At 43.6% G+C, this 23,361-nt stretch overlaps 1 protein-coding gene across 1 annotated transcript in view; it reads right to left on the bottom strand.

Moving 5' to 3' along the window:
- The window catches only part of ebf2 (EBF transcription factor 2), a 28,265-nt gene extending 8,022 nt beyond the window's left edge, over nt 1-20,243 (bottom strand). The window contains exons 1-6 of the mRNA XM_074670007.1: nt 19,629-20,243; nt 17,810-17,966; nt 16,127-16,184; nt 14,697-14,752; nt 14,502-14,575; nt 13,158-13,226 (exon numbers count right to left, since the gene is read on the bottom strand). Coding sequence (XP_074526108.1) covers nt 13,158-13,226; nt 14,502-14,575; nt 14,697-14,752; nt 16,127-16,184; nt 17,810-17,966; nt 19,629-19,762 — 548 coding nt within the window. The 5' untranslated portion in view covers nt 19,763-20,243. The remainder of the gene's footprint in view (nt 1-13,157; nt 13,227-14,501; nt 14,576-14,696; nt 14,753-16,126; nt 16,185-17,809; nt 17,967-19,628) is intronic.
- Between the last annotated feature and the right edge of the window lie 3,118 nt (nt 20,244-23,361).

The raw sequence follows: 23,361 nt of genomic DNA, 5'->3' as shown, positions 1-23,361 counted from the left end.
TTTGCTGAATTATAATTAGACTAATCTTGCATAATTAATAAGAAGTCGAGGACCCTCTGTTTTTTATCCCCTACTCTATTGTGGTTGCAAAAGTTTAATATTGCTGTTGTTTGTTTTTGTTTGGGTAATGTAATACACCCACACACCTCCCAATCCAGAGGGAAGAGATGAGGGGAACATGCAGAGAAACGGAGGTGATCTTCATGTCACAGGGAAATTACAGAGGAGAGGCTATTTTCAAAGAGCTACAAAAGCTGTTGTGTGTTTGTAATATTCTTTATATTCTCAGAATAAAGCAGAGGAAATGGTGACTGTGTTAGATACTTTGATGTCAGCTAATAAAATGTCAAAAATGTACATTATTAAATAAAATAAGATAATGAGATTATTGTTGAAATGCAACCTATAAAAATCTATAATGTTTTTTCAGTCGCTCTATTGTGCTTGATCCAATATGCGTGATCTTCCTAGGACATAAACTTACACATAAGACACCTACGTTCAGAGCCTAACTATTATTTTTGTTTCATATTGATGACAAATTTGAAAAGTAATTGAATTTCCCAAAGTTCACAGTGGCTTGAAATGGAAACCAACTTTTATCCTCCACTAAATCTACCCTCCACAGACTCGCTTAAAACAGGAAACACAAACAAAACATAGACCCAAGTCTTAAACCTTGGGATCATTTTCCACTGAGGCTCCACAGGGAGTCTGTTTTTTTTTCTCCTCTGTCTTCACTTCTGCATCTCTGTCAAGGCCTCTGCTCCCTTTTGTCTGCATCTGCTTCAGTTCCCAAGACTAAACACAGGCTTCACAGCGTGAGCCGGCCATTTTAATGGTGACAACTTGCTTAGCAAAATCTCATTGAACTACCAACTAGCAAGTCACGACACTAAAAAACAAAAGAAGAAACGCAGATTGTGAATATTCCCCTCCTCGGTGTGGAGTTTCACGTTACTCACCCCTTCGGGGCATCTGTTACACACAAGTGTGACACACTCTGCTTTACATATGGCCTTAATCATGAAGAGAGCACCTTAGCAGCACAGGACCCCCAACAAAAATGTTCATAGGCATTCATCAGCACTAATCACTGTTGACATAAACTGCCTTTTCACATAGACATAAAACACATCGCCCTCTGCGCTTATTGTAAATGAAGGTTTACTGGTAGCAGCAGCTTGTAGGCATGTGATGCAGACTCGCTGGGATCACTGCTTGAAAACCTTCACTCCACCTCCACTTGCCTGATTTTTTGAGGTCTTCTCTTTTGGATTGTTGCGCTAAAGACGACAAATTTATGCTTTAATGTGAAAATATATGAGGGGAAAACTTAATGCAAAGAATGCAGAGGAGGAGCTGACTGCCGTAAGTTTTGCTCAGCATACCTGGATGCCCTGCTGCACAGACAGCAGAGAAGTGGAGAGAGATGATGATACAAAAAGACTTGCAGCTTTAATTCTGACCCCAAAGTTTTGTCAAATGGCAACAGTTTGTAAGAAAATAAAAGAGTGAAGCAACAGAGGGACATTAAGATGAAGAAGATGAGAGGAAAGATGCTGTAAGAGGAAGAGAGGGGGAGACTGTTGATGTCCTGTATGCAGGGCCATCACTCATCAGGCCTCCCCCCACCCACCCTGAAAAAACAAAACAGTGTCCTGACATCGTGGTGGGAGGAGGAGGGAGGGAGGGAGGGAGGGGTGGAGGAAAATTAGGAAACCAGATGTGAGGCATTAAAACATACTGACATGCAGAGGGCCTTCCTCTGCCACACTCACACACCGAGAGCACTAACTCATACGGCAGGCCCAGATGTATGCACGTATGCATGCATATGTTCAACTCTGAGCGCACAAGACACACACACACACACACACACACACACACACACACACACACACACACACACACACACACACACACACACACACACAAACACACATTAATGCAATAGCCAACAAAAAACAGAAGAATGAATCCTGACCTGCGTTTGAAAATCAATTATACCAAGTCAGACAGGTTGGAAAAGGATGGCTTTATAACAGAGTCAAAATTTCTGAGGACTGGTTGATTTTTACTGAAACATGCTGAAGCCCAGAGCCATGAGCACAAGTTTGGATAAACCAGCAATGACCTACAGATATTCTAGAAATCTACAGATGGGATGTCATGCATCAGCGTATGGATATTTGTCTAATTAGTACATGTACCCAGGCCGAGGAAAGGCTGGGGGGGAGGGATGGAGGTGTTTTGTTTTCCTCCGTGGGGAGAGCCGTGAGGGAGGGGGGCAGTAATAAATACCCCTGGACTCGAGTCCCCTGGCAGACTGGAAGCTAGACTGGTCACCAGGGTTAACACCCGGGGCACATGACCTTTGACACTGCTAATGGGGCACAGAAAACCCTTCACGAACTGATACCCCCTCTGTCGCATACCACCACAGGACCTTTCACACCAGCCGCCCAGCTCCCCCTCCTCTTTTTAAAACATACAGGATATCTGTGGCACCGGTTCCACTCGCCTTCCACTGGCAAATGTCACAGAGCAAAACAGACTCCAAGTCAGACATTAATCAAGCAAATGACTCACAAGACAGACATCTTTCTATTAGTGGATGAACTGGTCGTTATTATTTTTCAATCCCAACATCCTCACATGCAGAATTATCCCTGACAATATCAGATGAAAGTACATATATCATGTCATACAGCAGACAGGGAGCTGTCAGCATGACATTAATCCCTATCACCTGTCTGTGTTAGAAACTTTCTGGTTAGTAAGCAGGGCGCTGGTTCAGCCTTGTGGTTATTTCACCTGCCCTTCAACAGAGGCCAAAGTCTTCAAAACACATCCCGCAGTTTATTTTCAACACATTAAGTTTTGCCACATGGTCCACTGTTCAGCCCTTTTAATACCACAGCCTGTTGACACTGTGGCAAAAACACCACTTTTCTAGAAGTTGCAGATCACCACACAGTAACTTTAATGGGCAACAGTGACTACATCTAATGTCAATGGAAATTTTTATTTTAATGTGAATTATGATAAATAAGCAGACTAATTTTTAAAATTGAACATTAATTAAATGTGTTTATCTCTATGGGTGACTATGCAAATTAGAATCTGACCCTTTAGCTTTGAGTTTATGGTGTTTTTGGCTCCTGTGGGGTACTAGTTCACAATAGAATCAACAAACTGCACATTTAACCTTACATATTTATTAATTGCTCCACACTGGCTGCTGATGGCTTTTGTTTGAATAAAGAATTGTTAAAACATACAATTAGCTGATTTTCTTGGGATGTTATCCTTTATGAAATAGTTATTTTAAGTAACCGTGTGATTTCTGAAGAGTAAAAATGAAAATATTTAAGTACAAAGTAGCTTGAAATGGAAATTAAAGCACAAGCCCTCCCAAATTATTTGGTTGAAATAAGGCATTGTTCTAAAGAGCTTTTAAAAGTAGGGTCTGTAGGAATTTTGTTACTTGATAGTAAACACAACATTCAAACTGGGCTCCTCCTACTTGGCTCAGTGCCAGCGGCAGCACACACCCACAGCTTCTGACAGTGACTCTGTAAACACACTCACTAACCCAGCAACCACCGTATACCTGACCTAGCATATTAGCGCAAGCTAATTAAGGATATTTGACTCATACCCTGTTAGCAGGAAGCTAACTCTCGTCGCTCTTTGTCCCGAGCTGGTCTCCAAGTTCCTCAAAGCAAGTGGAGGTCGAGCCAGTCATCCTCATTTAGTAAAAAGCTTCATCTATTTGGCATTTTGTTTCACTTCAGCTTTGCTTTTCTTGCTTCGTTGTACGTCCACTATTGTAGGCGCTTGCGCTAGCTTCTGCCACTCTAATTAACACACAAAGTCACTGGCGCACTGGGCGTGCTGTGATTGGCTGATGTCACCAAATCTACAACCAAAACATTGACATACAGGCAGAGGAGAAGGTTCGAGTGCTGATAAAATTAGAAAGCTGTCAAAACCATGAGACTGTTCTCCAACTTTAGTATTTTTAATTCAATTTGATTTTTACTGGTCACACCTGGCATGTGTTATGTCTGAATGTTTTTTTTTGTTTGTTTGTTTTTTTAATTTTCTTTTATGTTTTTATTTTATTTCTGTTTACTTGTCCTTTGGATTTCATACGATGTGTTTATCCCTTGTTGTTTGTTCTGGTAATACTGTTATATGTTTAATTTACTGTTAGATAAAGATTTTTTTTTATTTTTTTTTTAAAGAGAGGAATTCAAGGCAGACACAGGACTGACACACACACATAGAGGCCCAGAAGTGACGATTGAGCAGGATTATTCCACTAAAAGTTGAAATTGTATTTTTTAGAAAAATTCTGCAGACTGTACCTTTAAGGTGGGTCTACTTGAGAACTTGAGAAGTGTACACCACCAAAAGCTGGAACAAAGTGTAGTGTTACTTTCTTATTCTACCTGTAGGGGTAAACAACAATTCAGACCATTTTTGGTAAGCTAATCTGTTGTCTTGGCTTTTATGTGTATCCAAGTGTATGTTAATGAAAGTTTATTTTTATTATCACACAAATCAGCTGGAATGATTTCACAGTCTTAGTGATCAGTAGTGATAGATTTATTGTAAACTGACTCTAGGTATTCTCCTGCAGATAGCGAGCACACGAGACCTCAGCTCCTAATAAATTTGCCCGTTAGTTTGGCCGTGCCCCTCATGGCCTCTCGTCTCTTGCCTCCCAGGCTGGCTTCAACCTTGCAACCTCGGCCCCAGCCCACCCCGCCTCTAAACCTGAGAACTGTGACAAAGCCAAACATTTAGACCACTGGTGCTGATTTATAGAGCTTGGTAGCGCTGTAAAAGCTTCAGCCTTGCCGCCGCTAAAGTGAGTGAGGCAGGGCAAGCTGGGAGAAGAAAAAAAAGGCAAAGAGGAAGAAAGTGGGATGATGGGAAGCGTACACAAGAGGCACCGGAGTGTTTCAACGAGCTTTCTCCTGGGTGCAAAAGTGTTTTACTGCACAACCTCACTTTGCTAGCTGCTAAATGTGCATTTCAACAATTTCAAATGAATGAATGTTTCGGTCTCCCAAGCTTGGAAAAAGCATAGATTGCATACTAAGCTGGGCCACATGGGACAGCGGTCAGCCTGCCAAATAGATGGATATGGGGATACATTCAGAGTCTGGAGAACATGAATTCACAACCAGGACAGGGAATAGAAGTCCCATCAGTGGCCTCACCTCTCCCAGCATGCTCTGTGTCTCCTGAGGGACGAGGATTCAAATATACTCTCAACTGTCAAATAGGAACGAGCACATCCTACACAGGAATACATTTCAAACAAACCAGAGGTCATCTGCAATACACCAGAACTGAGCTTACTTTTTCAGAAACCTTTCAATCAATCAGCCCATAATCAGATTTACCAATAACACATGCATATCAAAGCTTGACCTGAAGCCTTTCCCAGAGAGGAACAATGACTGTGGGATGGATGCCACTGAGAGGAAGAGGAGAGGAAAGAGAGGCAACAACAGAAGGAGAAGAGATGTCTTCTTAATTAGCCAGTAATGATAAGATCTGACAAACAACATCTGTTTCCAGAAAGAGAGAAGGCAGGGAGGAAGGGGGAGAAAAGAGGGGAGGGAGGGAAGATGAGGGAGCTAGAGAGAGAAGTAGAAGAGAAACCTGTGAAGCTGATACAACAGGGACCTGCTTGTAAGAAAGTAAGGGGAGGGGGGGCAGTGAATGTGTAGCGCTGTGTAGCGTGACACAATAGAAGAAACAGAGGATGAGGAGTCTAACAGAAGTGAGAAGAGAAAGACAGAAAGGGGAGAGAAATCTGACAGGGTTGAGAGAGGCGAGCAGCGAGGACGGGTATGACAGACAGAGTGAGGGAGACGGATCAAAACGCGAGAAAGAGGAGGGAGACAGACATACGAGAAGGTGAGCTGGGTAATGGTGCTGCAGGGAGAGAGGAGGAGCAGGAGGAACGTGTGAAGAGACGGGAATGGAATCACTCAAAGGTCCAGGGTGCTGTAATTTACTGTCCGTGGCTAATACACAGCAAATGTGTGGAGCCGAGGATGAGGAGAAGGAGAGGAGAAGTGGAGCCGGGTGGTGGGGGCGCTGCAGGGAGGGCACACAGACTGTTGGGGCTCTCAGCAGGCCTGCTGGGAGCCTGTCAGCAGTCACATCACCCCCTGCCCTAAGCCCTGACAGATTCATCAGGACTATTACACCCACACACCCACACACAGAGAAAGAAAGAGATGCATGCATGCAAAAGACTGTGACAACACTGCAAATGTTAAAATGCTGTTCCTGTTTCACTTTTAGTTTAGACTTAGACAAATCTGTTGCATCTAAAGGTCAGTCAGGAAAACATAAAAGGCCTGAAATTACTCCTAGTCTATGGTGCCTGTGATGTCATATTCGCTTTATGCAAACAGCAGAAAAAGTTCTTTACGCTGCAGATCTATTGTCTCAAAATGACACAATATCCTCGCCTGGCTCTGTTTTTTCATTATCTGCAAGAGAAACAATGTTGCCTCAAGCACAAGCCAAGAGGAAGACTTAATCCAATTTTATTAAAGAAATACAGCACATGTGTAAATATTAGTGTTAGGGAAAGTTTAAAAAGTGAAAGAGAGGAGGGTTTTAACAGAGATGAGTCTCCTGTGAGGACTACAGTCCATGCAGACCCCAGGTAAACAGACCAACAAACAAACAAACAAGGTGGCCAAAGGGGCCGGCTCAGCACCAGGGGGCATTGTTAACTCATTAGTGAAATTTAAGGAGAGGATGACTGATACACACACACACACATACACACACACATCTCCGCCCACAGCAGCAACATCCAGCCAAAGAAAATAACCCTTGTTCCTAAATATCACTGTGAACAGGCCCCTGACTCCACACCCACACACAAAGACACACACGAGATCCTGATTACACGACTACAAGATCTTCTTACAAACAAATGACAAATTCCAGGATTTCACATGAAAAATAAACCCTCAGACAACCGTGTCCAAAGTTTCACATCCCACCCTGCATAGCTCTTACTCCTGATGTGAAGACCCCTTAAATCACACTAATCTGCCCTCTTCTGATCCTTTAAGTGCCCCTACTTAATCTCTACACTGCTCAACCAAAGGTGAACCCTATTAGAGGCCAGACAAATGGCAGGGTTTGCCCGAGCTACTCCAGGAGAGTGAGGCCTTTCAAAGCACCATTGAGCTGCAATTCAAAACTTCTAATTTCCCCCTCCCTTCTCTGAAAGTCCCCCTGCTGTTCCTCCTCATTAGCCCATTTCTAGTCCAATCCTATTTCCTGTCAAAACATTTCTGGGCCGTCCTCTGTTTCCGACTACCCCCTCTGCAGGCTCCTTCAAAGAAAACAAACCAGGCCTTCTCCTCATGTCAGGGTTCAAGCCACAACAGCTAACATGGGCTGGAGCCGAGCAAAGGTGACTAAACACAAACTCAGCTCATAACCCAACACTCATTACACACTTCCCCCACTCATCGGAGTCCTGGGTGTTCGTGGTTCACATGAGACCACATTGGAGATCCACACAAAAAGGTCTCTGAACTCATTTTCCTCAGTCTGACTCTGCATGAGGCTCATCTCTCAGTACCTGTCAGTGGATTTGATATTCCAGACATCGTCTCTCTCTGTCTGTCTGTCTGCGTGTCAGTCTCCTTACCGCGATACCCCCAGGGAGGAGCCATCCCCGCGGTCCGGTGCCAGCTGCTCAGTGGTCCAGCTTGTGTGCCGTGGTGTGCACTGGAGCCTCAGGGCCCTGTCGCCACGCTGCTTGGCCTCCCCCTGCCTGAGGGGCTCACTGACAGGGGGTCTAGAGGGACTGGACAGTGCTCGTCCACTAGGGAGAGACCTGTGACAGCGGACTGAGGGGACCACCGAGTCTGACTTTATCTGTGTGCATGTATCTATGCATGACAGACCGGTAGTTTATGCACACATATCAATAAGCGCATCAGTGGGCAGGGCAGCCCAGTATCACATCGACCTGGGCACTGCTGGTCCTGACACTGGTTTCTGATTGGATGCAAGGTATTCCTGAAATAACACTATTCAATGTGTGCAAGATGTGAAAAACTTACAGTTCCAACAGGAAGATATTTGAAGCTGCAGTAATGATAATCTACAAGTGGTGTAACACAATCCCATCATAGAAACTCCACAGGTGGGCTTTAGCTACTTTTCCAGCATCATCTGTGGCTCTTTCTGTGGCCAGAGACACAAACTGGAGATGAGAAAAGGAACCTCTCCAAGATCCTTTCAGTGAGCTGGATAAAAGAGTGTGAGCCTCAACAGTTATTGTCAGACAGAGAACCCAGATTCATTCACAACCCATTTTAGAAAACAAATAAATCAATCTTCAAGGAAAATATAAAGCAACTTTTTTCCACCATTTCATCTCAGTTTTTCCAGCTATTTCAAGCCTTGAGATGAGCCCTCTTAAAGACAGAATACCAAGAGCAGCACAGGTACAGCATGCTGGTTCAGTTCAAAGAGAATCCTACACTGAGACTCTGAGAAACAACCTCCTAAAGTGACATTGTTGTTTCACACATAAAACTCTCATATATGATGACCTAACAGGGCGACTTGGCTGCAGCGCATGAGTATGCTTCAGGGAGAGGGGAGGAATTCGACCCCTGACACAGTCCAACAAATGTTACTGCATTTATTCTTTGGCTGATAGTTTAATGTTCTTTTCCCAAAGACTTTTTATTTTCTTTTCTGTTGAAGCTGAAGGAGGAGGAGGCCGCTGTTCCCCACCATTAGAAGTACGAGGGTTAAGGTTAGAAAGTATCTGGCCTGCCATACGAACGGGTGGACAGCAGTAAAAAGATGTTCAGAAGCACGGGAGAATTGGCCCGCAGCGTGTTATTTCTTTAAATTTGCTTAAGACGGGCACACACCAGCAGGTGGAAGGAGGAAGACGGAAACAGATGGTCAGACTGCCTCTCTGAGACATTTACATACAGCAACAAATGACATCTGAATAGTTTATTGTCAAACTGTCCAGACAGTGTTAATCTGTAAAAAAAACTGTAAAAAGGAGGGTATGGTTTTATTGCAATCTTTGTGCATGTGTGTCTGAGAAACATTTTCTTACAGAGTCAAATGTTTGGTGAGTGTGGGACCAACCACTCATTGATTGGGACTCAGAAAACAACAGACCCTTCGCTGACTAGTTGGGAACAAAGCTGTGGTACATGCACATAACTAGAACCAGGACTACAAACAGATCAATACGACCCACAACCTGAGATTAAGAGTAATGGATTCCTCTTGGAGCCTGAGCATCTGAAGCCAGGCCAGCGAAAACTAGTCATCAAGAAAAAAGTAAAATGATAAAACCAGGGAGCTCATTTGTTTTATAAATAGACGGTAGAAGGAGTCTTTGAGTAGAGGTTTCATATTGGGGATCAGTATCAAAAAATCAAAACATGATTGCAGGAGAATGTTCAGATCTTCGTGAGCTCATTTTGAGTCCAGAAGAGGAAAGCCATATTGACAACATTGGAAAATTCCTATTGATTATTCCTCTTTTCTCTGAGCACCCGCTTGTTAAAAAAGACCCCTCTTGGAAACACGATCAATTAGTGAGATAGTGCTTGCCATTGATCACCCCATCCCCTCCTCCTTCACGGGCTCTTGCCTTACGATGGATCTCTCCACACACTCCTTATGACCATCTATTGATCCCAGCTTCTTAGCCAAATATAAAAGCACACACTCACACTGAGATCCGCCCCCCTCCCACCTCAAAGCACACAGTCTGATACTAATACTGACATCTGCGTGTCTCCATTGTAAAGCCATGGTTCACTCATAAATACAGGGGCCAGCTTTGGCCCAGAACCAATATAGTTTTTCAGAGGTCAGAGGTCAGCATGGCAATAATCCCGCCATTAACAGATCTGCCTGGGTTAATACTGAGAACTGCTCAGAGGAGGCGACCTTTGAGGAGTCAGGGTAAACAAGTGAGATGAAAAAATACTGAGCTGGTTTTAATTTTTGATTTTTGACCAGGAGAGGAGCCGCTTTTAAAATATTTGTTCTCTGTAAATCACCAGCGTAATCAATCTATTATCTAGAAATGTTCAATTACATAGTTCCTAACTGACAAAACAAAAGAAACCACCAGTTTTCCAGCATTTACTGTTGGAGAAAAAGAATTTAACAACTTGAAGAACACTTCAACCAAAGTAGAAAAAAAAAATTAAAAAGAAACTGAGGAAGAGTTAAGGAAGATTTATGGTGATGAGCCCAAAGGAATCAATCTATCCATCCGCCTATCGATCAGTCATCCAACCAATCAGTGAGCAGGGCTCTCCATCATTCAAAGATAAGAACCTCTTCAAACAGAGAAGTCACATCAGGCCTGTGAGTGTTTCAGTTCACCAAAGTTAAGATGAGATAATTGTAAAACTATTAGACACAGCAGGCAGCAGGCATTAGATAATTCCCTCAATAAGAGTCATCTCTTTGTCAACGACTTCTCTTGCCCTCTTCATCCCTCAGCCCCTCCACCCACAATCCCCTGCACCCCTCCCTATGGATCAGCTGTGATCTCCTCTCTCTCCTTTCACTCAAATCAGGATTAGGGAGAAGGGGAGGCGGAGGAGGGGTGGTGTGTGCGGTAGCAGCAGGAGAAGGGGGAGAAAAAACTGAAACAATATGGAAAGGAGATTAGAAAAGAGGGGGTTTGGGACGTTTGGGGAATTGCAAACTCCCTTGTGCTTGGGTAGGTGTCCTAATGACACCGCCTAATTATGGCAAAATTAGACAGGCTAAAGGGAGGGAGGGGGCAGGAGCTGCTGCTGCTGGTGGAGGAGATGGTAAGGTGGAGGAAAAAAGGAAAAAAGGAAAGCAGGGGAATTAAAAGACATGGGGAGAAGAAGTCAGCGAGAAAACGAGAGATGAACTGCAGGGGTAGATGTAGGAGTTGGTGTGGAAGGGAGCGAGGGAGCATAAGGCCGAGGGAGAGAGGAGAAAAGAAGGAAGAAAAGGGGTAGAAAGCAAGAGGAGCGAGTGGGCCCCAGCACGCTGCATGTTAATTGGAGAACAGGTGTTGGGGCTGGGAGCAGGAGGCTGATTACTGGAGCCACAGAAACAGACCGTCTCCTCCGAACACACACACACACACACACACACACACACACACACACACACACACACACACACACACACACATGAATAATTTAAGACCCAAGCAGTGACTAGAGAAAAAGGTCAAAGCAGGGGTCACAGAGACACATAGACAATCGCACATACATTCATATACATATATAAATAAAGGAGTAAGGGTCTTCACACACATAAAAATATGAGATAACATTTAGTCCTTATACATCCAGTGGACACACACACAGAGCTTGCCCTTCCATATTTTTACACTTCTGCAGTGTGTATCCATGCAGTGAAAAGATTGTGTGCACAAATGGTGGGATAAGGTGCACAGGCCAACACCAAATTTCATTTGCTTATCAAACGTTAAATGTTTGCTAATAGGCTGCTCCCTGAGGAGAGGATTTTACAGGCCAGTCAGGAGAGAGTGTGATTAGAGAGGACTGTAGGTCAATGATGTGAACGGGCCTACACACACAAGGAGTAAGAAAGTTGATGTATAATGAGATCACTCGTCTCCTCTTCGAGCTACTTACAAACAAATTTGGAGAAGTTTTGGCCATGTTAGGAGGAAGTATGAAAACAGCGCTGAGGGGGTTATTGGGAAAGTAATGTGCAACATTAAATGAGAAAAACAGCTGCTCCAAGGTATTCTGGGAAAATTTTCAAAAGACAACAGCCCAATTTTTCCGTTATATGAAAACTATCTTCAGCAGAGATCCTCTGAGACATACTGTCAACAGCCAGCCAGCTCGAACTGAGGAGGGGAGAGAAAAGGGTCCTTGACGTATGTGAAGTGAGTGTTTCTAGACAGACAATCTAAGGGAAGGACGTGAGGAAGGAAGGAAGGAGAGAAAGAGAAGGAGAAGAGGAGAGTGTGGAGATAAAGGTTGTATCCATGACTCACATAGAAAATATTTCACATGCGGTCTGCTTATGAGCATTAATCACACTGGTTAATGCCAGGCAGACAGTGCGAGACCTCCCAAAATCCCTCGAACGTGAAGGCCCTCACACACGCCGATTATGGTGGTGGTCATCTGCCTTCAAGCCTGATGATAAATGGCTGTCAGGGTGAACATTTACTACATATGTGGACCAGTCTGCTGGGATGAAAGATCCACATGCTTTTAATAAAGGAAAACCCACGCTTTGGGCCGGCTTCAGGTGCAGTGTTGGCTGCTGAAGGTAATGAGTGACCAAAGTGAAACAGATCTCAGCGGAGTGAGAGGAGAAGAAAGAGAAACTCATGGAGGGCAGACATTGACATGGACGCTATGTACTGTATACATCACAGACCACTTCATATATCCTATATAGGAGTGTGCTGGTGCCTACTGAGAGTGGAAACGAGAAGAAATGTTTGTGATTGCAAAGCTTGGATTCATTCAATAGATGCAGGAGGGCCGATCCCACATTGGACATTTTGATACAAGAGCTCTGCCCTGATTGGCTGATGGCAGCAGGTAACAGGTGTGAGAAAACTGCAACTACTGGTCAGTCTGTGATTTTATAATAGGATAGTGCGATAAGTGGATGTTATTCATGGTGCAACACTTAAGTCGGGTCCAAAATGAATCTTTGTGCCTTTTTTGAGGATGATTGAACAACTTTTCCACTTGCACCTCTTACTCTAAGGGGTGCCACATAGGAGAGAAAAGTGAGGATGATTTCAAGGTCCTAGTCGCTGTTCATGATCGACTATTCACAGTAGTGAAAGTATAAGATCCAATGGGATATCTTTTGTTGGGGCCCCAAATCCCTGGCAATGCCCCTGAATTTACTCCTCAACACTTGTGCTTACACTCCACTTTCCTTAGATGCCACATCTGTTGGGTCACGGCACAGCCAGTTTAAGAGATGACCATGACAACTCTATTTTTTGATGCGCAGACGATACATGTGAAAAGACAAGTGAACACTGTTTGTAAGAAGAGGTGCTTGTTTGAGGTGATGGACACTGTGTAGGACAAGTTTGACCTCATTACCTGTCAATGATGACGGGGTCAGATGGCGTCTCATTTCGGTTGCCACAACTTTTCTTCTCACAGCAGCGGCTGAGCGGGAAGAAAAAGAAAGAAAAAAACGGAGATAAGAAAAGTCAGTTGAGGAAGGAAAAAAAAACACAAATTAAACAGGAGGAGCCATCTTTCGTCTGGCCCATCTACATCCACAGGCCCAGACTGCTCTGCTCCACAGTCGGCGGAGATCCAGCAGCACACAAAGGAGGAGTGAGAGGGGAGGGGAGGAAGACACAAAAGAATAAAAGAGGAAGAAAAGGTACAACAACACACCCTACAAACAGTGAGAGACCATTCACAAGTGAAAAGCCAGCCAGGCAATCTGTCACATTGATTTCGAAATCAAACTCAACCCCCACGCAGCTTCATTGCACACACACACACACACACACACACACACACACCATCCCACAACATCCTACCATTCGTCAGCAGTCCTGTCCGAGGAGCCTGCTGGCCACCCCCTCCCTCCTCCCTAAAGTCCCCTTCGCTGCATAACAAAAGTGCCCCCACCCCGAGCCATCTGCCACCCCTACACCTCGCCTCACCCCTCTCGTGTCCCAGCTTGGCCCTGCCCTGCCCCCCTCCGCCCCCCTGTCAGACGGCCTCACTCCCCAGCTGTGACGCTTGCCCTCTGCCTCCTCAGCTCTGTTATTAGCCAGCTGTGAGTCACATTTGGGCATCTGCTGGCTACACAATGGCAAACCCTAACTCTGTTTTAGACCCTCTCCCCAGGTCCTGGACCCCTTATACTTCCCCCCATTCTGCCCCTCAGATCCTGGGTCACTGCCCCACTTCAGGACCGGTCCTTTCGGCTTCTCCTCCATCTGAAATCTTCTGCTTCATTCCCCAAATAAAAACCCAAACCCTCTGAGTCCCTAAGGTGTAACTGGACTCCGGAAAGGCCTTGCTATCATAACAACTGTCTATAACGCTGACAACATGACACTAGACTCGTCATCACATGTTGACAAGGTTCTGACATGATTTTTTAACCAAACACGAGAGCAAGACTTATATTTTCATTAGGAAATTGTATTGTTCCCTTAAAGTGCATCTCTCGAGGAAGAAACAGGAGCTGGTGGGGGACAAGCTGTGTTACAGCAGAAAGCAGCGGGGGATAACAAGGATGATGACAGTCAGGCTAGACTCACTTTTTAACCACAGTCTAGTTTTTTAAATAGAAGTCAAGCCCAACGTGTCACCCCAAAACCACATTTCAGGCTGAACAAGATGAAGCTGAGTGAGAGAGAGTGATGGATATTTGGATTACATCCCTGAGGGTGGAAGTCGTGTGTGTTTAAGACTCACCTGCACATAACCTCGTGTGTGAGCAGGACTCTGCACATTTCTGGATTCTTGTTTTGTCCTTCATACGATATGGGCTAAGAGGAGGAAATGAGAAGCAAAGGGAGAGATTGAGTTTCATGTAGCACTGATTAAAGTTTGACACTTATAGCTGAAGGACATAGACATTTCAAGACAACTTGAGTGAAGTTAACCAACCTGTTTAGTGACAGAGTCAATGAGTCGTGCGTAGAGATCCTGCTCTGTGCGAACCCCTGCGAAAGAGAAAAAGGCCTGTTTTCAATACACTTAACAATCCTTTAAAGAAAGAGATTAAGCTGTAGACAAACCTTCACTTCACAGAAAAGAGGAACATAAATGCAGATTCTTTTGACCCTGATTGCAAATGCCACAAATAGAGCAACAAAAATGTGTTTCAGCCCCTTGCTGTACTTTAACAAGTTGGTAAAAAAAAAATACAGACCGCTCAGGATTCTCAAAATAAAACAGAAAGATTTATGACAATAACATGTTTTATCTCAAACGCTGCACTAGCTCTCAGAAGGAGCATTGAACTCTGTCCAGCCATCATAGAGGACGTAGATTGGCATGCACTTCATATTTCTCCCTGATGGTTTCTTGGGGGGATCAGGAATGATTTGATGTTTGATGATTATTGGTCATGTTCTGCTCTGAGGCCAAAATTTACAGCCGCATTCTCACGGTTTGTCAAGCAGATCTTTTTTGGGGGGTAAGTCCCTGTTTGCTCCAAATTTATCTCCGAACTAACATGGCGTACTTGAAAAGAGAGATATGAACCAACAGGTAGAAAAAAGTTTCTTTGTTGATGAAAAATGTGTTTTAAAGATAATTTCACTTTTTTTTGCAAGAAGAAGAGATTTTTCTTAAACACCTGAGCCTCATTATGCTGCAAAACCTCACCTGTGAATCACACAGGAGGGGAAAACGACATGTAATGAATCGCTCCTTGAGAAACGAGTGCTTTACCCGAGGATTTTTTTTATAGAGACTTTAGAGAGTATTGCTTTTAAAACGTGTTCCTCTCATCAAAGTCTCGATTGAGATGCCTTTGATATCGCTCGGGGGAAGAGGATGAGAGGAGGGGATGTAGAGGAAGTGCTTGTGGTGCGTTTGTATGTGTGTGTGTCAGTGTGTGTGTCTCTGTATATGTGTGTAGTGAGAGACTGTATTAGGGGGATGCTCTGGAACATGTCTTTTATCTTCTCTCCCATGGGTGCCACTGCGATGGCAGAGTAGGGGCAGCAGTGGCTCATGGGAACTGAGTTTCTCTGTATCCCCCTGATCTGATGTGGGAGCACCATGGGGGGTTGGAGGAGACTGGAGGGGGCTGGGTTGGGGTGGCAATATGTACCACATATCTCCTCATACATGGGTGCAGAGTTTGCTTGAATTGGGCTCATCCAGTGATGAGAAGACAAGAGGGAGGTAATGTACGAGCTCAGAGGTGAGGCAGGAGAGGATGTGGAAGAAGATAACTAAAGTGAAAAGGTGTGTGTCATGTCACAGATGACCTTTTTCAACTCTTCTACATGTTATCCTCAGTGGGGAGGCCTTAATCATCGAATCAAACACCTATAATCTGATATCTGGTGTCTGACTCCACTCACCGTTACTGTAGAGCAGCTGTAGTTTGTAGTGCGTGCCATTGTTGGTCTTTTCTCCCGTCTGCTCCTTGGAAAAAGAGGACAGACACACAGATACACACACACACACACACACACACAGAGGGACATGCAGTTAAGCACATTTGGGGCATAGATAAGTACAGCAGAGCATCAGTGAGTTTGTCCAATAATCCTGCAGCTCTCCTGCTCCTCTGTGGGAGCAGCAGCTTGGAGATCAGAGGGTTGTACGCTCAGAGCTCATATGGGACCTTTGAGCCGAGCGCTTAACCTTCAGAGGGATCTTCTTTGTAGACTTTGACCTATCATGTCTGATACAAACTCCTAAAACCTTAAGATCAAATGTTCCCTGCAAAGAGGTAGAACAGATAGATGTGCATGTGTGTGTGCGCACAAAGTGGAAAGTACTGTATGTGAGACTGAGCCGCACTCGACCTTGACAGAGAAACTTCCTTTCCTCACCCCCCACCCACCCACCCACCCTAGGCTCCTCACTAGCCTCTCACTTCTTCTCTTCTCTTGTTCCTTCTTTTTCTTTACCTCCACTGGTCTTTCTAAGTGGTCTCAAAGGAATGCTCTCTGGTCCAATAACCCAGGAGGCTGGCATCGCACAGACGAGAGCGAGAGGAGGAGGAGAGGGAGCGAGGAGGTCGAGGAAGTGGAGAAAGTGGGGAAGAGGAGACAGTTGAGTTGAGGGAGGAGGGTGGAGAAGTAACGGGGGAATTAAGATGCAGGGAGATAAGTTAGGAAGCAACAGAGCTCAAAAGTTAATATCAAAAGTGAGATTGAGACTGGAGATAGATGGCTGCCTGGCTTCATAAGTTTTGTAAATATACACAGAGGAACATTTATTTCTCCACGCCGTCATTCTACCTCTGCTTAATTACAGAGCAGAAACAGATGCCAGGGTAACCATGCAGAAAATGAACTCCTCCACTGCCGTCATGTTGCTCCACACTGGCCTGTGAGGCAGCTCTTTGACAACTTCCAGCCTTGGCATCAGCACCCTCCACCCCTCCCACCCCCAGTCCATGAAATCTAAAGTAAAAACTATGTTTGAACTGTTGACAGGATGCTGTCCTCTGTTTCCAGTTTGGGAGATTCTCTCTAGCCTCACCACATGGCAGAAACATCCATCAACACAGGGCATAAGGCCTCCAGTCCCCACTCTGCAGTCCCTCTCAAAGTCTGCCTTCCTTAATTTGGTCCTGTCCAACCTGAGGAATCCAGCCCCCCCTTTCTCAGCAGATTTAGAGTGTGTATATGTGAGGGAGGGGGCTATGAAGGAAAAGAGACTTTGATGATTAGTTCACTGTATAACTTAACAGGAGCAAGCCTCATTTGCATTTTTCAAAAAGTAGTGATGTCCTCCTAATGAGGCAAGCTGCTAATTAGTCATTAGATATTCTTTTTCAATCCCACATCATCAGCTCATGGAGGGAGAGCTGTGTAAACATGGAGCCGTCAGCTGTTCGATATGCTCGACTTTACAGTGAAAAATCAAGCAGAGCACCTGGATCTAAACTCAGAACATCACAGATACATTCTGCAGCGGATACACACAGTCATCATGCTGCTGTTTGGCTTTAGGGGGAGGATGATAGTGAATCAATGACATCCTTAAATGATCATCACTACAACATCCCTGCTCCAGAAAGACTGACACACCTTGTCATGCTCCACAAAGTCCACAAACGCTGTCCTCTCCACCTCCACAGGCTGCCCGTGGCGGTCGTAGAGCGCCAGCACAAAGTGGAAGAAGTTGGACTTTCGGAGGTTTGAGGGCGGCTGCTTCTCAAAGTGAGCTCTGGATAGAGCTACTCCACTGAGAAAGAAACACACAGATCACAAATTAAAACCTAAAAGACTTCCCACTGAGTTATACAAAGATTTACACAATTCAGAATGCTTTCAAGAATCATCAGACAAAGAAATTCATTTATGATTGAATTATCACTCAAAGAAAAACTAAAGACTGGAAACATTTGTTGACTGAACATAATTTATGACGGCTGCACTGATTTGAATCTGAAATATGTTTAATGTATTACACACATTATTAAAGTCACAAAACTTTAAGTTGGTTACAAAGCTAATCTTCTTTATTTGATGCTTTTAGATTGATATACAATTATCAATCATTTCCAAAACAGAAAAATGCAAGTTATTAAGAGGGATTTTTTTATCCCCCAAAAACATGGAACATACATATAAAAAAGCAAAAGAGAAATCAGAAAAAGAAAACTTCTGAAGCAGTCTAAACTTAAAGAGGGGAGTAAAGAGGGAGCTCATCTTAAAACAAATAAATCAGCATATTACATATTTTTTTTAGAAGGAACTATCGCAAGATTAATTTGTAAGTTAACAATAGTTTCTTTGGAAGAAAAATACGTTGTTGTTTTTTCAAATCTAAATTACAGAAAAACTTTTTTCCTTTACAATTTAGATTTTTTTTTAAAGCTTTTCCCCCTGTCAGTTACTTCCAAATCACACATTTATTTATACATTATTCTGATTATATTATTTGTGACAGCCTTGAACGTTTTTTAAGAAAAAACAGAGAGGAAGGTTCTTCAACCCTTAAAGATGTCCAGTATAGTTTAGAAAAAAAAAATTTAGAAAGCCTGATTAAAAAAAAAAAACTTTTATATACCTCATCCTCATCTCACGCGTGTATCCTTTGTTGTATTATTTTGTGATCCATATTAAAAATATTATCACGCTAATGCTGTTTACTCTGTTGTCACCGCGCTCTGATGACTTTTATTTCGCTCTGGACACGATTAGTCAAAGAGCAGTGATGCGTTGAGAGGTGAAAAATGTGAATTTAATGATGAAGCAATTCAGGGATTCTTTGAAAATAGTCTGGGACAGGAAATTAAATATCAAACTGTTAAAAATTAAAGATAGTGTAATTAAAGAGAGGTTAATAGAAAGCATGTGAGGTAAGAAATAACATTTTAAATAAACCTGTTAAAAATTAACGACGCACATCGGGGATGCAGCTGCTGTGGGATTTGTTTGGTTAAGTCACATTCACAACTAGTTGTAAAGTTGACTAAAATTATTCTGTTGGAGAATATGTAGAGGGACGTCTTTTCATAAGTGACATTTAGATGCATTTCTCTGACCTGATTCTGCATATGACAAACTTTTTTTTTTGCTAGGGATTAGTTTGTATTTTCAGTTTGGACAATAAAGGCCCACTTACCTCAGATGCAAATGACCAATAATAATTTATCTGATAGTAAGAACTAAGTTTTAGTTTAAATTGAAATATTTTTAATGTGTAAGGGCTGTTATGTTTTGAGGTGTACTTTTGACATGTTTTGCAACAAGTAGTTTAAGTCTCTTTTCTGACAGGAGGAAAGCTCTTAAATAATCTTAGATGATAAACTGCACTGGTGGACCATGAAAAGTTATTCTGCCTCGTTGTAAGCGTAGCTGATCTAAAGAACAGAGGGTATCAATTGTGATGGTACTGTACCTTTGCGCCGCAACATTCGCATCCACGACGCCGACATTACGCACCCAGGACCGGACTGGATCCATCTCCTCTCCAAGACTTCTCTCCTTTAATCCACTCACTTCTCGTATCAGATGCTCTTGGATCCCGAACATTTAAGCCCTGTCCTGCTCGTTTCGGTGCACTTTTTTAAACTTCGGGAACAAAAAAAATGACTTTGAGAGCTTGAGCACTTCTGCAAAACAACAGAAGATCCACTCCAAGACGCTGCTTTCCTCTGCAGCTTTCACAGAGCTCTGATAAATTAAAGGCCGACGCTGCGTGATGTTTCAGAGGACGTCTCGGTTAAAATCCACTCATACCTTCTTTAAGGCTGAAAAAGTGATAATAGATGCGCTCTTCCGCTAATTGCGAGCATCGTCCACGCGCAGATCTCCAGCGTCCGCACGAGCGCAAATGGTCACCTGCTGGGGGGGGGCTGACTCCTCACACAGCTCAGCGCGAGCCACTCTCAGAATACTGTTTATGATGAATTTGTGTGAGGAAAGTCTCTCTCACTCTGTCAGGAGGCCTGGTTGGACCCGAACAGTTGATCCGAGGGCCGGGGAGCTCGCAGTGAAGCGCTGTGTTGAAGCATGAATGAGACCCTCTGCCGGGATAGCGCGTGGAGGAGGGGCCTCAGTGCCATATGGGGGACCGATTGTTGAAATGGATGCTCTCATTGGTGTAAAGTGCATCCGTTGTTTGGACTAATACCAGATTCAGCATCCAACCGGTGAGTGTGAAAGCAAACTTGGGCATCAAGTTAGAGTAAGGAGAAAGCAGAGAAAGTCACATCATGTAGCCTACAGAAAAGATGCGCGCGTGTGCGTTTAAACAAGATAGCCTATGTCATAATTTGTAAGGTGAAATATCCTCTTTTTATGGGAGGGAGGGTTAAATTCAGTACTCTTTATATTTTATAATTATCAATTAAAAATTGTAGAAAGTGTTGATAGACGCTTTTGTATTTTTCATTTCTGGCGGTTTGGGAAAATCCACAAATTGGCCTGTACACACTGCTCCACTGCTGCCCTGAATGGTCTGTAACAGCAAATCCTATTTGGTCTATTCATTCAAGTCAACCCCAACACAAGTGCGCTCTCGACAGGCGCGCATTCAGCAGCTCGACCGTCTGCTGCTTTGAACGCGGTGATTCCGCTGAGGAGGCATCGCATCACTGTCAGCTGGAACAATGGCCGTCTGGTTGGTCCATCAATCTTGTGCAGCGGAGGAGAGGCTGCGCTCTGATTGGCGTTTGGAGCGCAGCCTGACACGGTCCCAAATTAGTTCTTAATCAATACCACAGACTCTTTTATCAAACGGAAAACGGCCTGGGAGGCAGTTACAAGTAGGCTAACGCTGATAATGTCATTGATGAACATTTATGTATAGCCTTCAAAGTTTCTCTCTTGGCTTCGGACAACATTCAAAATATTCCGATAACTTCCCTCTTCTCTCTATAACAAGGGAGAAAAAGAAAATTCTCTACATTTCAAATTCTTATTTTTTTATCTGCACGAATCACACTTTTGTGTAAAATTTCAAGTATGAAAACTGATCCACGTTGTATTTCAAGGACCTAATTGTCAGTTAACTTTGTGGAAAACTAAAAAATAATTTCTGCTCCTGTTCATCTGGCTGTGAAAAGGAAAGTTGTTGTTTTTTTTTCCTCTACCCCTAGGCCCTTGCCCCTCACCGATACCATTGTTTCTGTGTGGAGTTTGTGCACCCGGACAATGGATGTAAATCTCCCCCCTTTGGATCCCGCCTCAGCTCACCATCTGCCAGTTCGGGACAAAGTCAGATGTTCCCCCAATTATGAGCGCAGTCTTGGGGAATCCTGCAACAGAGTCTCCGCCCTGTCGCCGGGTCCCTCACCCACTTCCTCTGAAATGATTGACAACTCTACTCTGAAAAAAAAAAGAAAACACCACAATGGCCTTTATGATGATGACACACTTCAAAAAAAGAATTCCTCCAGTCAGGTGTGGCACAGGTAGGAGCGCCATTTAAAAGGTAACGCTAGGCTATAGCCTAAGTTTCTTTTTTACTGTGTGGTGTCAGAGAAGCACCAGGTCAGTAGGCTAATGAAGAAAGTAGGTCAAAGACACCGGTTTTGGTCCATAAACCCGGTTGATGGTTGAGGGATTGGCTTGCATTGAACCTTTTTATATTGAATCAATTTAAGCATAAACTTGGCTATACAGCTCAAACTTTAGCAGTGGTAATAAGCCTTTTAAAATATAGGCTAACCCAATAAGCTGCTCCAGATTGGCACAAAACCAATGTTTGGTTGTATTGTTTGTTGACCAAACATATTATTCTGTTGTTCAGGTGTCAGCTGATCAAACAGGTTTCTGATGCCTGAGGGCCAAATCAAGTCCTGGAAAACTTAATCTGACCTACTTTGATTATAGTCATTTAATTGTATGTTTGTCCAGTTTTTCAGCAGAGTAATAGAAAGAAGAAAAATTTATCTTTAAAAACGCCTTCCTTCTGCGTTTAATCCCAAACAATGTAGCCTGGCTATGATTTTATGAGATACAGACTTTTTTGTCCGTTGTGGGTCATTTTGGTAGCAACGTGTTAAAACCAGGTTAAATGGATAGATTTGATTAAAAATATATATATATGTACAAATATTTTAATTGAGAAAAAAATATATTGCAATTGTGTCTATTTTTCATATTCTGTTTCTGCATTTGATTTTGTTTCGCAGACCGACATGGAGGCAGCCCCACAGGTGTGCCAGAGGTTGTCACAACCCGCAAAACTTCCCCCTTTTTTTTTCAACACAACGTGTGGCTTTTCTGATCCGTTGAAGCGGAGAGTCGGGCCGAAACGGGGGATTAGTTCAACCACAAACGTCTTTCTAATCAATTTAACCCACTGAGACGCTCAGCCACTGGGTTTTCGGGAGGAGGCTGCGTGCACGAGCGTGTGTGTCTGTGTGTGTCTGTGTGGGATGTTTAGGGGGAATCAGTGACTGCTAAACCAAACAATGGGGTATCGTGTGCCGCTCGTCCTCACCAGCATTCCCCTACTCCCATGGGACACCCTGAACCACTCTGTTTGGATGGCACTGTGTCCATGAGGTCAGGAGGGGCGCGGTTTGTGTGTGTGTGTGTGTGTGTGTGTGTGTGTGTGTGTGTGTGTGTGTGTGTGTGTGTGTGTGTGTGTGTGTAGCAGCTGGTTCCCGTCCCTCCTCTCCTCTATGTAGAAAAAAACACCCGCAACGTCTCCCATCGATCGCTTTTTATTGCCTTATTTATTTGTTTATTTATTTTTTTATTTTTTTATTTATCTTACTTTAGGGAAAAGATCTGACGTCTCTGAGAAGCTCTGGCAGAATGATAACATTAAAAATCATGTTCTTAATACCAAACTCATAAACTACTTTAACAAACATCAGAATCGATCCTTAAACACAAGGCTTGATAAAGTGTTATCCTAGTTAGACACAATAGTAGGCCTACTCCCCTCTCTCCCTGGCTGTAAGTCCAATAGAAAGCCATGTGAGGTCAATGATTGGCTTAGACTTCTACACATGTGTATGACACATCAGTTTTTGAAGAGCTTTTTTTTCAGGTACTGTAAAGTTTACCTAGAACACCTGATCTGTTCTCCTTTGGCTGCTCACATTTAGAAATGTAAGATTGGAGTGGGTGTATTCTGTGATTCTCCCTCCCTATCCCAAGTGCTCTGTTAACTT

Source organism: Halichoeres trimaculatus, unplaced genomic scaffold, assembly GCF_033239565.1.
Source record: "Halichoeres trimaculatus isolate MK-OKI-2021-1 unplaced genomic scaffold, fHalTri1.1 fHalTri1_scaffold_5, whole genome shotgun sequence".
NCBI lineage: Eukaryota > Metazoa > Chordata > Actinopteri > Labriformes > Labridae > Halichoeres > Halichoeres trimaculatus.
The sequence above is the reverse complement of the archived record's forward strand: the minus strand, read 5'-3'. Positions and strand labels throughout refer to the sequence as shown.